The 12,765-nt window shown below is 36.9% G+C and overlaps 3 protein-coding genes across 4 annotated transcripts; all 3 read right to left on the minus strand.

The window, feature by feature from the left end:
• Window positions 1-1,748: 1,748 nt before the first annotated feature.
• Window positions 1,749-4,811, minus strand: LOC110844242 (tubulin alpha-1 chain). Its single transcript, XM_022090396.2, has 5 exons — window positions 4,485-4,811; window positions 3,632-3,854; window positions 2,978-3,279; window positions 2,646-2,885; window positions 1,749-2,583 (listed from the first exon to the last, which is right to left on the minus strand). Exons 1-5 carry the CDS (start codon window positions 4,485-4,487, stop codon window positions 2,002-2,004), a joined length of 1,350 nt encoding a protein of 449 aa, XP_021946088.1. The 5' UTR covers window positions 4,488-4,811; the 3' UTR covers window positions 1,749-2,001.
• A 2,143-nt stretch (window positions 4,812-6,954) lies between these two features.
• On the minus strand, window positions 6,955-9,869 carry LOC110843064 (kanadaptin). The gene is made up of 6 exons (XM_022088979.2): window positions 9,097-9,869; window positions 8,773-9,002; window positions 8,517-8,694; window positions 8,292-8,434; window positions 8,028-8,191; window positions 6,955-7,945 (listed from the first exon to the last, which is right to left on the minus strand). The coding sequence occupies exons 1-6, from the start codon at window positions 9,708-9,710 to the stop codon at window positions 7,067-7,069; spliced, it is 2,208 nt and encodes a 735-aa protein (XP_021944671.1). The 5' UTR covers window positions 9,711-9,869; the 3' UTR covers window positions 6,955-7,066.
• A 226-nt stretch (window positions 9,870-10,095) lies between these two features.
• On the minus strand, window positions 10,096-12,597 carry LOC110844016 (serine/threonine-protein phosphatase CPPED1). 2 transcript variants are annotated; one of them, XM_022090097.2, is made up of 5 exons: window positions 12,481-12,597; window positions 11,248-11,692; window positions 10,847-11,158; window positions 10,613-10,723; window positions 10,096-10,530 (listed from the first exon to the last, which is right to left on the minus strand). In XM_022090097.2, exons 2-5 carry the CDS (start codon window positions 11,522-11,524, stop codon window positions 10,331-10,333), a joined length of 900 nt encoding a protein of 299 aa, XP_021945789.1. In that variant the 5' UTR covers window positions 11,525-11,692; window positions 12,481-12,597; the 3' UTR covers window positions 10,096-10,330. The 2 variants fall into 2 exon arrangements, with proteins under 2 accessions (XP_021945789.1, XP_021945791.1); XM_022090099.2 differs by having other exon boundaries at window positions 11,248-11,658; window positions 12,481-12,568.
• Window positions 12,598-12,765: the final 168 nt, after the last annotated feature.

Genomic DNA, 12,765 nt, shown 5'->3' on the forward strand with positions numbered 1-12,765 from the left:
ACCAATATGCAAGAAAAAACATGTAAACATAGGCCAACTTTTTTTCTAATTGCGAAAATCAGCAATTTTTTTTTTAATTTGAATTTCGTCGTGATTTTTGAAATTTTAACAAAATTTAAATGTTAAGATTCTATTATTTAAGCATTGCAAAAAAGTTTCAAAAAAGAAATTGTTTTCTTCATGCAACAAAATGGGCCAAAATTTTCAAAACTCAGTGTTTCATGAAAAAAGATATAATGACCAATGCTATTCTATTTTACGTATTTTTCAAAATTGTTGTCCATGTTTCCTTTTGCAAGCTGCGAACAATTTTAGGAATGTATTTAACTTATTCAGCAAAATAAGTTTTCAACACCTCGTTCGAGATTTTAAGCTTTTTGGGAAACTGAAAAAAATTCATCTGGGAGGGACCCTATGGGGTCCCTGCACTATGGAATATAAACGTAGGCCTATATATGTGGCATATATATAGGACGTATATATATAGGGCATATATATAGGGCATATATATAGTGCAGGGACCCCATAGGGTCCCTCCCAGATGAATTTTTTTCAGTTTCCCAAAAAGCTTAAAATCTCGAACGAGGTGTTGAAAACTTATTTTGCTGAATAAGTTAAATACATTCCTAAAATTGTTCGCAGCTTGCAAAAAGAAACATGGACAACAATTTTGAAAAATACGTAAAATAGAATAGCATTGGTCATTATATCTTTTTTCATGAAACACTGAGTTTTGAAAATTTTGGCCCATTTTGTTGCATGAAGAAAACAATTTCTTTTTTGAAACTTTTTTGCAATGCTTAAATAAAAGAATCTTAACATTTAAATTTTGTTAAAATTTCAAAAATCACGACGAAATTCAAATTAAAAAAAAATTGCTGATTTTCGCAATTAGAAAAAAAGTTGGCCTATGTTTACATGTTTTTTCTTGCATATTGGTGATGAGCATGAAATTACGGCGTTTACGGACAGGTATATAATTGATAAACTTCATACCATTATTCCAAAGCTGTTATCTATGTTAAAAGCATTGGAAAAATTACACGTTTGGGTGCATCTTTCGCCCAATACATATTTCGTAAAAACGTGATTTTGCATCGTATGTTCTATTACAAAGTTTTAGTTACACTGAATTATCTATGTTCGGTAACTTAGTATGTATGCATATGTAAACCATTTCCTATCTTTTTGACTGAAATCTATTTCATAATATGATTTACCTATTTCTATTATTTTATGACCCATGCTAATTGTATGAACTTTTATCTCTAATTTACTTACCATATCTCTTAAACTTGACTACAATAACCTCGAGTTCATTTTCTTCATGTTCTAGAACATTCTATACACGTATGTAAAAGTCTATTTAAACAATCTCAACATTCATACTCCTGTCCATTCTGTTACGAGTCATTGTCAAGTAAAGTCAAGTCAAGGTTATTCGAGTTTGTCCAAGTCCACCCACTGATTTATGCACACCTATCCACACCAAAAGTGCACACATTCATAAACCAAAAAGGGTACACATTTCCACACCAAGTCACCCCAAGGGAAAAAACACTTCAACGACACGGCCCCATCAATCTATTAATTAAAACCAATCGAGATGAGGCAGTACTTAAGGTTCCCTTTTAAGTATTGCTTCAAAAATAAGTTCTTCAATGAAGAATCTTCATTATCTTAAACTTGTTCGATGACAGTATTGTTTGAAATTTGTTGATGAGTCAATGAACAAGATAATCAATTCGTAATTTTTACATGAATTGTCGCATTTTATTTTAAGCAAGGTACACAAAGCCGAGTCAATTAGTATAATTCAATATTTACTGTAAATACCCCCCACACAATTAATAAAATAGCAATGATGGAACTGCTGAGCTTTGAATATTTTGGAATCGATAATATAAATATGTCAACTCGACATAGAATAAATAATGAAAATTGGTCAAAAATGAAGATCACTTGCAGAACTCTTACAAATATTTATTTCCTGCTCTAGGATTAGTACTCATCCCCACCTTGGGCTTCGTCCCTCGAATCAACGCCAACTTCTTCGTAGTCCTTCTCCAGGGCGGCCAAATCCTCTCGAGCCTCGCTGAACTCACCTTCCTCCATCCCCTCTCCAACATACCAGTGGACAAAAGCGCGCTTGGCGTACATCAAGTCAAACTTGTGGTCAAGTCGAGCCCATGCTTCAGCGATTGCCGTCGTGTTGGACAACATGCAAACAGCACGTTGAACTTTGGCCAAGTCACCGCCTGGCACGACGGTGGGGGGCTGGTAGTTGATTCCAACCTTGAAACCAGTAGGACACCAATCAACAAACTGAATCGACCTTTTGGTCTTGATTGATGCAATGGCAGCGTTGACATCTTTCGGGACGACGTCTCCCCTGTACAACATGCAACAAGCCATGTATTTTCCGTGACGGGGGTCGCATTTCACCATTTGGTTGGCTGGTTCGAAGCAGGAGTTTGTAATTTCGGATACGGTAAGTTGCTCGTGATACGCTTTCTCGGCACTTATTACAGGGGCATAAGTTGCCAGGGGGAAGTGGATCCGAGGATAGGGGACCAAGTTGGTCTACAAATTGCAACACGGATAAGTTCAGATATTCTCGTTGGGTTATTAGTAAGCGAAATCACCTGAAACTCAGTTAAGTCAACATTCAGAGCTCCGTCGAAGCGCAGTGATGCGGTAATGGATGACACAATCTGCCCAATGAGCCGATTCAAGTTGGTGTAAGTGGGACGCTCAATGTCGAGATTGCGGCGACAAATGTCATAAATTGCTTCGTTATCAACCATGAAGGAACAGTCAGAGTGTTCCAGAGTTGTGTGAGTAGTAAGGATGGAGTTGTACGGCTCCACCACCGCAGTGGACACCTGTGTGTATTCATTATCACATAATTTACAAAAAAAATTACGTCCATAGTTTTGTACGATTTCAAAAAGACTGTAAGTGCATGTATACACACCTGAGGGGCTGGATAAACGGAAAACTCGAGTTTTGACTTCTTCCCATAGTCAACAGAGAGTCGTTCCATTAAGAGCGAGGTGAACCCAGAGCCGGTACCACCTCCAAAGGAGTGGAAAATTAGGAAACCTTGAAGTCCAGTGCATTGATCAGCCAACTTTCGAACGCGGTCAAGAACGACGTCAACGATTTCTTTGCCTATGGTGTAGTGACCACGGGCATAGTTGTTGGCTGCGTCTTCTTTCCCAGTAATGAGTTGTTCTGGGTGGAAAAGTTGTCGATAGGTTCCCGTACGGACTTCATCTGCACAGTTGTGTATTATCAAATTACCCTAAATAAGTCGTGCAACTAGACTTGCTTCAAGCTTCATATATTTATAACAATTTAGAGGGTGCAAGTATAAACGGACATGTTTTTTTTTTAAATTAAAATCTGCTAGTCTATATGTGTTCGTAATAAAGATTATATTGAAGGTAATGCAGGGTATCGTATCTGAATATCCATGATTATATCATTGAACCAGTGCACAAACGAAATTGTTCATCTATGTGCGTTGCATTCAGGAGATTAATTACAACTAATCCACTTCGTGCCTAGAATTGCTACTATCTGAAATGAGACGACGGATACGAATCTCTAGAATTCCATTACTCACCAACAACGGTAGGTTCCAAATCAACAAAGACAGCTCTCGGGACGTGTTTTCCAGCCCCCGTTTCACTGAAGAACGTGTTGAAAGAGTCGTCTCCAACCCCGGCGGTTTTGTCCGACGGCATCTGACCATCGGGTTGGATCCCATGTTCAAGGCAGTACAATTCCCAACACGCATTTCCGATCTGAACCCCGGCTTGTCCTATGTGAACCGAGATGCATTCACGCTAAATTGTTGTAAGAAAATGGACAAGCAATCAGTACCTTCAAAAGATGTCAAAGTGAGATTTTGATGAGAATTATATAATTAATTATATAGCAAAAAGTATAAATACAAGTCTATCTGAATTCCATAATCTGTGGTCAAAGGTAAAAAATTGATAAGATTGGAGTCGGAATTTGATATATAATGGGATTTTAGAGATTGTGTCTTTTATTCAGTGATGTTTGAAGTTTGAAGATTTAGTTTTTATGCATGCTTGCAAAGCTTGCTTTCCAGGAAAAAAACTATGGCTGTTATGTTAGCGATATTGTGTTGAGCTTACATTATTTAACTTTTTTACGTTTACAAATATTTGTAGGTTTCAATCAACCATGCATATTTATTTTACTTTATTTTATTTCAGTTACATATGTATATGCACATATGTATGTATGTAATGTATGTACATGCAGTAAAGCAGGGAAATTGAGACTTTTTGACAAGCTGTAAATAGATTTTGATTGCACACCCCATACATGATTCTCAATTACAATTACTGTTACAAACTATTAAGCTCGTTATATTCTTTGGATCTTAAACTCTTTTACAATTTTATAATTTTGTTGTTGGCTGAGAACTACATTAAGCCACTTACCATTTTTACTCCCTTCGAGGTATCCTTGACGCACGAGATACAAGACGCTTTCAAAACGTTTATAAAACTGGGGTGCTGGCTGAGTACGGATATCAGCTCAAGCAACGATAAGCTGAGTCCCGAGCTCGACAAAGGGCAGGAAGTGAATGAAGGTCGAATCAAATATTTACGGCATAAAAGAAGGCAGAGTAGAAAGGGAAAGGACGCTGCTCTTACTGACTTGACTACAACCACATCACCCCAGCATGTTGCAAATGTGAGGAAAAAGCAATAGACCGTTTTGTCACGCCATTCTACCCAATAAACACACACCTCGAATTTACTTATTCGCAAGTATACACAGCCAAATGACAGCGTATCATCTATTTTGAAAATTTTGGTACTTGAATCTCAACACAAGATTGAAAAACAAGAAACTTTGGCGACTGGTGGTTAGAAAGCTATGCTAAATATTAACAAGATCAACCATCTTTTTGTTGATAGATTGACGGCTACATTGATTTTCGAAGTCATTGTTGAGTGTACAATTAAATATTAATATCGCCTGGATATGAATTGTGAAAACTCCAATTTCTGCATATGATTCATTTGAATATATCTGAGGGCGTGGTGCGTACTTACCATCAGTAATTTAAGCTTTAATTGTACACATTATATCAACTTAAAGTGCCAATTCAACCACGAAGATGAACGAATTGCATGCATGAGCGTTAGACACCCCCCTTTATACACCTTCGAATAATAAATAGTATGACTTACATATAATATATACATCTCTATATACAACTCTATATGGTATGACTTGAGTAAAAGTGCAGGCAGCTTGTTGAATGAGAACATTTCATGCATGCATACATAAAAAGTAAGTGACTTTCTTCTCGCTTGGAGAATCGTTTCGTTCATTTTTATTTGGTTTGCACTTTACGTAATAAGACTTTCTACATAAGCAAGAATGAGTCATTCTAAATGACACGTCTGAAACTAGCTCTTATATGGTACGTTAAATCCAATTCATGCTTTTATTACCTCAGATACAGACATCGAAGGAAAACGAGAATGACTGAGGAGGGGAGGTTGTGTACTATCAACTCCCGGATCTCGATGCCCTTTGGATATGTTGTAGTGTCCCATGAATGAACAAGAACCCTGAAGTGGTTTAATGCCATGGCCACATTTGCGCCCGCCACACCCACTCAAAGGTGCCCAAAAATCGCTTTCACTCTAGCTTTCACTCATTCAAAATAACGCCAAAAATCCAATTTTACTCCGATTTTCAAATTTATTTCACCATTATACTCCCAGATAGTTGCTCTCTTATATACAACATCAAATTCAACTTTTTGGAATTCTTAGTATTTTTAAAATTTAAAATTCTGAATGAGCATTGTTGTGGAAATCAACAAAACAAATTATTTCTGCGAGATAATCATCAAAAAAGTTGAGTTTGATGCTGTATATAAGAGAGCAACTATCTGGGAGTATAATGGTGAAATAAATTTAAAAATCGGAGTAAAATTGGATTTTTGGCGTTATTTTGAATGAGTGAAAGCTAGAGTGAAAGCGATTTTTGGGCACCTTTGAGTGGGTGTGGCGGGCGCAAATGTGGCCATGGCATTAAACCACTTCAGGGTTCTTGTTCATTCATGGGACACTACCACATATCCAAAGGGCATCGAGATCGGAGAGTTGATAGTACACAACCTCCCCTCCTGAGACGGATTGGTTCATAAACTGCCTAGTCTCATATTCCCAATGCCGATAGGAGTACATAAACTGAGGCTGAGTATATATTCAAGTACATCCACCGAATCGAATCAACTTTGCAACTCGGGGAACCAAAACTTTCCTTGTGGGCCATGCTAATAAAATATTCAGCAGGGATTCTCATGAATGATCATCATAATATATCCATAGGATAATCGACGTTTATTCGCGCTGTATAAAAATAATTCTAGTAATATACACATACATTCACCAGCTCGAACAAAGGACAAGGACTCCTCTGGATCCAATCCTAGATATTTTTTTTTCATGAATACTTTGCTATGCAATGTGCATCGTGAGAATTTTTATTGTAATCAGGCATAAACCCACAATACTCCCTCGGGACATTCAAGAGAATGAAAATAAGTGTCACTATTTTTTATATAGAAAAGTGCATGATGCAATGTGGATGCACTCGCATTACTCAGTCATTTTCAGTAGAAGGTCATGTATCAGACGTCTAGAGTACGTGCAAAATATAAAACCGTGAGGCAAAAAGACGAGTCATTGTGTAAAATTTTGAAGTTATAGCCTCCAGCCATTACACAGCTTCTTCTACGATTTATTGGCTATGGCGTCCACACAGAAAAAAACCTGATGCAAAATGTTAATTTCATCCATGTCATTCCTGGATCAATCGGTTTATCTAATTAAAGAGAAAAACATCTCATATCTGAGAAAATTAAAGTGGAAGTGAAGTATTCAATTCGTAAATAAATATGTCTTGATTATTCCTTTATTCAATAAGAAACAATATTTAACCGATAAACGATATTATCGAGACGTTAAACAATTAAAAAATAATATGATAAGTTCACTTAATAGCCTAGTTTCTCATTGAGGGCAGTTTTCCCGTCCCCTCTTTGATTGGTTGGTGGGACCCATGTAGAATATTTGGGGTCAGATTCGTCATAATCATATTTAATTTCCTTTTTAACTTTTTGGCGTATTCGAGGTTTCTTATTCTTTTTAGAAAGGTTAGGATAAGAAGCTGTTGCATTATCATCTTCGTCATCGCTGGATTCTGAATTTTGATCAGGAGATTTAACAGTGGGTTTTGCTAAATCTTGGGGATCAAAAGTTTCTTCCATGTCTTTGGCAAGTGGTATTCTTTCTTTTGACTTTGAGGAAACTTGTGAAGGGGAGCTTTTAAGCTCGTCCTTATTCTTATCCAATGTCTTTATTGGTAGTCTAGGACCAGAGACGACTACTTGCTGTTTATTCTTATTTTTACCCATGTTTGAACTGCTTATGGAGTCTGGAACAACTCTGGAATTTCCGTCTAAAGGTTCCAATTCTGAATTTTCAAGTTCCATTCTAGTAACCGGGATGGTGGAAATGGATGGTTTACTCAAATTGAATTTTATTCCTGTCTTATTTTCACTTGAGGAATTCCCGGATTTTGGAGTTATTTCTTGCTGGACATCCATCATCACCTCTGACTTTTTATCCCCGATAAGATTTTCAGGCAGACTCGCAGGCTTAGCAATATTGAGCAACTTTGTGACTTTTTTGAGTTCGTCATTAGCTTCTCGTAGCTTTGACTTTAACTTTTTCACATCGGTTGCACCAGTCTTTAAAAACTTGACATAATCATCAATGTCAACGTCATCATCACCAGTGTTGACATTTTGAGCCTTCGTGATTTGTAATTGAAGGGAATCTATTTCAGACTGAATTGCGTTTGCTTTTGCGGACTGAAAAATACAAATTAAACTACTATAAATAATTGTTATCACTACAATTGTGTTATATGCCAATTACTCCAACATTTCTTACCAATGATTGGAAAGTTTCAACAGTGTCTTCAATTTTTCCTGCAATCTTCATTCGTTTCTCTCGTTTCTTTTCTACTGATCCCGTCCTATCTAAGAACGTATCTTCGTCACTAGAATAATAATCCTTATCCTCCCAATCTTTTCCCTTCCGCTTAGTTTTGCTTTCTGAAAAGTTATGAAACGTTAAACCATTTTTGTATTCTCAAGTTACTCTAACATGTCATCATGAATCATGTATAGTATTATGTCCTATGTGCATATGTACCTGTATGGGAAACACGAAGCACGCCGTATTTATCAAGAATCTGACAAGCCTGTAATGCTGACTGATGAACAGCTTCTTTTTTCTTGCCCTTGATATCTACTTCCGCAAACACTGGCTGACCTGCAGGCCCATCGACTGGTAAACTAGTAAAATGTACAAAAATCAAACAGATTTAAATTTACGGTAATTATTAACAACGAATCGATTTCTGACAAAACTGCATACTTGATTCGACATATAAATTGTCCAGGTGCTTTTTCTCTGCAGTCATACACTAAATCATAGCCCTCCCTTTCAAACCAGCCTCGCAGCGTCTTTTTTGGGTTGTCAAAGGTTTCACTTTGTTCAAAATTAATTGCAAACGGATTTTCTCTCATATCCGACTCTTCCACTGCATCTTCGCCTAAACACAAAATAAAACCGTCAGAGGCATATTAACATTGTCAACCCACAATATTAAAACACGAAAATAATGACCTACCCATTCCCCACGCACAGCCGTCGTCATCTGTTCCATCATCAGAACCTTTGATCAGCAACCCTTGTTCTTCCAGTTTCTTCCGTGCAAGCTCTTTTTCCAATCTTTCAGTTTGCAACTCTGTCACAGACTTGTCACTTTCTTCCTCTTCGTCTTCAGAAGGTCCTAACAGAACGTAGAGCCTGGTGGAATTTCCGAACTTTAATACGTGTCCGACGTGTAGACGATAGTATCTACAAAAATGATATCATGTATAAATATATATAACATACAAACCTATTACGCAGTGGAATCATACATGGCATAAATTTATAAACCTTGCATTACCTGCAAGGGAATATTTGATTCTTGTTAATGAACGTTCCATGCGTTGAGTTGAGGTCAAACAAGTACAGACCGGTCCTGTCTGGCACTCCTGCCTCCCCATTGCCAACCTTTGACCCTGGACCACCTTTCTTCTCTGGAGGACAAGTAATAAATTGGAGAATGGCATGAGTTCTGGACACGGTGGGATTTTCTGCCACAATATCACAAGCCGGAACTCGTCCCACAACATAGAAACCCTTGTTGTCCAAACGACTGAACTTAAAACGATCCACTATTGTCCCCGTCTTTAGTACTTCGAACGAGTAACGCGGATCCGCAGAAGTTGCACCCACAGTGTCGGGTGGGTGGTATTTGAGAGAGGATATGATTTCGGCATACTTTGCCTGCTTCTCCTGTTGGAGTTGTTCCTTACTTTTTGGGATCTCCGATTTATGGTGTATAGAACTCTGAATTATTTCAGTTTTTGATGACAGCTCCTCAGAAGAATCGACGGTAGTGGAACTAGGAACTTTTTCTTCTTCCGATGATGATGTTACCAAACTTGGTTGTTCTTCGAGTGATTTCTTTGGTTTGCTGGTTGGCAGCAACTCGGGCATTTTAAATTCACCTGCCATTGTAAATTTTGTTTTCACTGGATGAAGATGATGTGTACCGACAAATGGTACTCTAGTAATTATTATAAGCGTAGAGTAAATCTTATTTCATAAACATAATTACAAAAACTACAAATACAAACTGACAGTGCAAACTACAAAATGCGAAATGAAGGATTCAGTGATTTGGGAACCCGCTGCAGCAAAACCGTGAGAATCTCACGTATTTCTTATTGTGACGTTTAGTGATTGTTGTAAAACTTATGAAAAGTGCATATATTTTTTAATTTAAAAGTCTTGTTTATTAATTTCACTTATAATGATTCTACAAAATTAAATCAATGTGATTTTAAAGGTTTGAAATTGTTTGGCATTAATTATCAATATTGAATTAAAATACACGCTCTTTGGTTTTTAAAATTGGAAATTTCAATTGAAATTTCGTCCTGGCCTATTTCGCAGGTCATAAAATTTAATTTCTTGTACATTTCTCTACAGCTGAAGCTAAGATTACACTAATACTAATAATATTACATTATTAAGTCGGATAAGTTATTGCTGTTGTACTTGTATTTTTAATCGACTTTTCAGGTTTGCATGCATAGGGATTTGGCGTTTTGACTCATTTTGACACGTATCGCTTAAATCTCTCCGATATCCGGGGAATTTCTGAATGGAATGTATTCATGTGAAATCTTTTCTTCTGTAACATTTACAATACGAAATCCACTAGGGTCTTTTCCCAGAGGGGCTCCAATTGCAGAGGTAACAATGAGTTCCAAGTCTTTATAAACCCCTCCTGCGTTTCGGTGATAGTGCCCACAAAATACGTACTTTACCCCTGGAATAAAAAATAATAGAATGCTAATAAAAATCTAAACATGATCATGAAACATTGTATTATCATATATGAATGAACCCACCAGCATCCCTCAACTGGTCCAGAATTTTAATCCTAAACTCTGGGTCTAAATTAAAGTATTCTTTTTCTTCAGCTGGGTCATGAATAAAGAATGGAATGTGTTGAAAGACCACTGCAATATTAATATAACCAATGGCTTACACAGGCTTGGGAAAGGAATATTAAGGGTCGAGTCGCAACTCGCACCCTTCTCAGAAAAAAATATAAAAATGACGGTGTGGGTTAAAATACCTACCAATATGTTTTGCATTTGGGTCTGCAATGTCCTTTGCAATAAAGTCTAATTGCCTCTTGGTTTCTTGTGGAAGTGCATCAGGAGCTTCAAAGTACTGAGAATTAATAACACAAAATTTAACCCCTCCAACCCAAAAGGAAAACACATCTGCACCAAACTGGTTTCGATAGACATTAAGGGTCGCTTGAGTTGGAACGTCACCGATATCATGGTTTCCACAAACGCAAACCAGTTTCACATCAGCATCCAGTTCCTGAAATACTTTTGTGAAGTCTTCGTATTGTTTGGCTCGGAGATCTTTTTGCCGCAGCCCTGCATGCATGCAAAAAAAGACGCCATGTTTATTGTACTATGTAACTATAAATATGTATAATTTAATTTTTGGACTTCTTCTAACGAACCTTCGTAAGGAAATGCATCAAGCATATCACCACAGATAATGTAGAATTTTGGTTTTGGAAGCATTTTATTGATCCGATGAATTGACTCTCTGGTGAGTTTGATCTCCTTATCCCAATTTGGTTCGGTCTTATGAAGGTGATAATTGTCTATCATTCCAAACTGTGTATCCGCTCCACATACAAAGGTAAAGGGTCCCATCCACTCACGGTGGGAAGAATTCGTTTGGAAATCCGTGATATCAGTAGCTGGTAATGCTTCAATGGGAAATTTCTCCATAATGACAATGATAAATTATAGTAATTGTACTATTACGTATAAAAGTAGTTTTCTACAGGAGCGTAAGAATGTAGGAACTTGTTGGCGTCACGAAATAAATGAATTTGCAGCAGAATTGCTATCTAATTCTAAAGCTGATGTAATAAAGCTTTATTAGCTCCCATCAAGCTTAACTCACAATGCGATGGTGTGAAGTGTAACCCTCCGATTTGGCTGAAATTTTGAAATTAGGTGGTCCAAGTCAATACAACCTACGTTTCTTCAGCCAGTTTGTGCGATGGTTGGAGTTTCTCAAAATATTTGAGGTCAAAGTTGAAAAAACGGCCGACTTTTTTCAGGCGCAGTGAGAAAACTCCACTTCCATTCTCTTCCCCTCGCATTGATTTTATTCAGGTTTCTCACTCACACATACGCCTTCATACACAAGCATAAGTAGTGATGCAAAATAACAAAAATAAAACATTATTATTACCGCTTAAATAGGAATTAACAGGCCTTATACTCGCGAAATTTAATTCATAATTGAATAAGTGAGCTTTTTACTTCTTTGTATTAAAAATTCAGACAAACATTAATTTATAAATTCATCAACGGGAATTAAACATGGAAAAACTTACTTTCCATTTCGAAAGCGTTGGTTATTCTGATTTCCAATTCATTTGAAAACAAAGACCAAGACGCATGTGCAATGAATAATTAATGTTTTTCTATCATAAATTAAATTAACATTGATGAAATCTATAATTTTTCGGAGTTAAAATCAATGCGAGGGGAAGAGAATGGAAGTGGAGTTTTCTCACTCCGCCTGAAAAAAGTTAGCCGTTTTTTCAACTTTGACCTCAAATATTTTGAGTAACTCCAACCATCGCACAAACTGGCTGAAGAAACGTTAGTTGTATTGACATGGACCACCTAATTTCAAAATTTCAGCCAAATCGGAGGGTTACACTTCACACCATCGCATTGTCAGCTGTCTGTTTGTTTAAAAAAATTGCTAAAATTCGTAACTTCTTGTTCTCCACATGCTCATACCCAAAAACCTATGCAAAATCAATTGCACATTGCATTATGTGAATATTCGGAAGATGTGTTTGGTGCTTTGCGCAAAATGAGATTTGTCTCATTTTTAGCTTTGTTCCTTGCTATGATTTTGCATAGTTCCACTCACTCATTATAAGGCATGACCCAAGGCTAACAAAAAATTACTTATCCATCAATTTAACATTTAGTTAGCAAATGAT

This window comes from Folsomia candida, unplaced genomic scaffold (assembly GCF_002217175.1).
Source record: "Folsomia candida strain VU population unplaced genomic scaffold, ASM221717v1 Fcan01_Sc002, whole genome shotgun sequence".
NCBI classification, from domain to species: domain Eukaryota; kingdom Metazoa; phylum Arthropoda; class Collembola; order Entomobryomorpha; family Isotomidae; genus Folsomia; species Folsomia candida.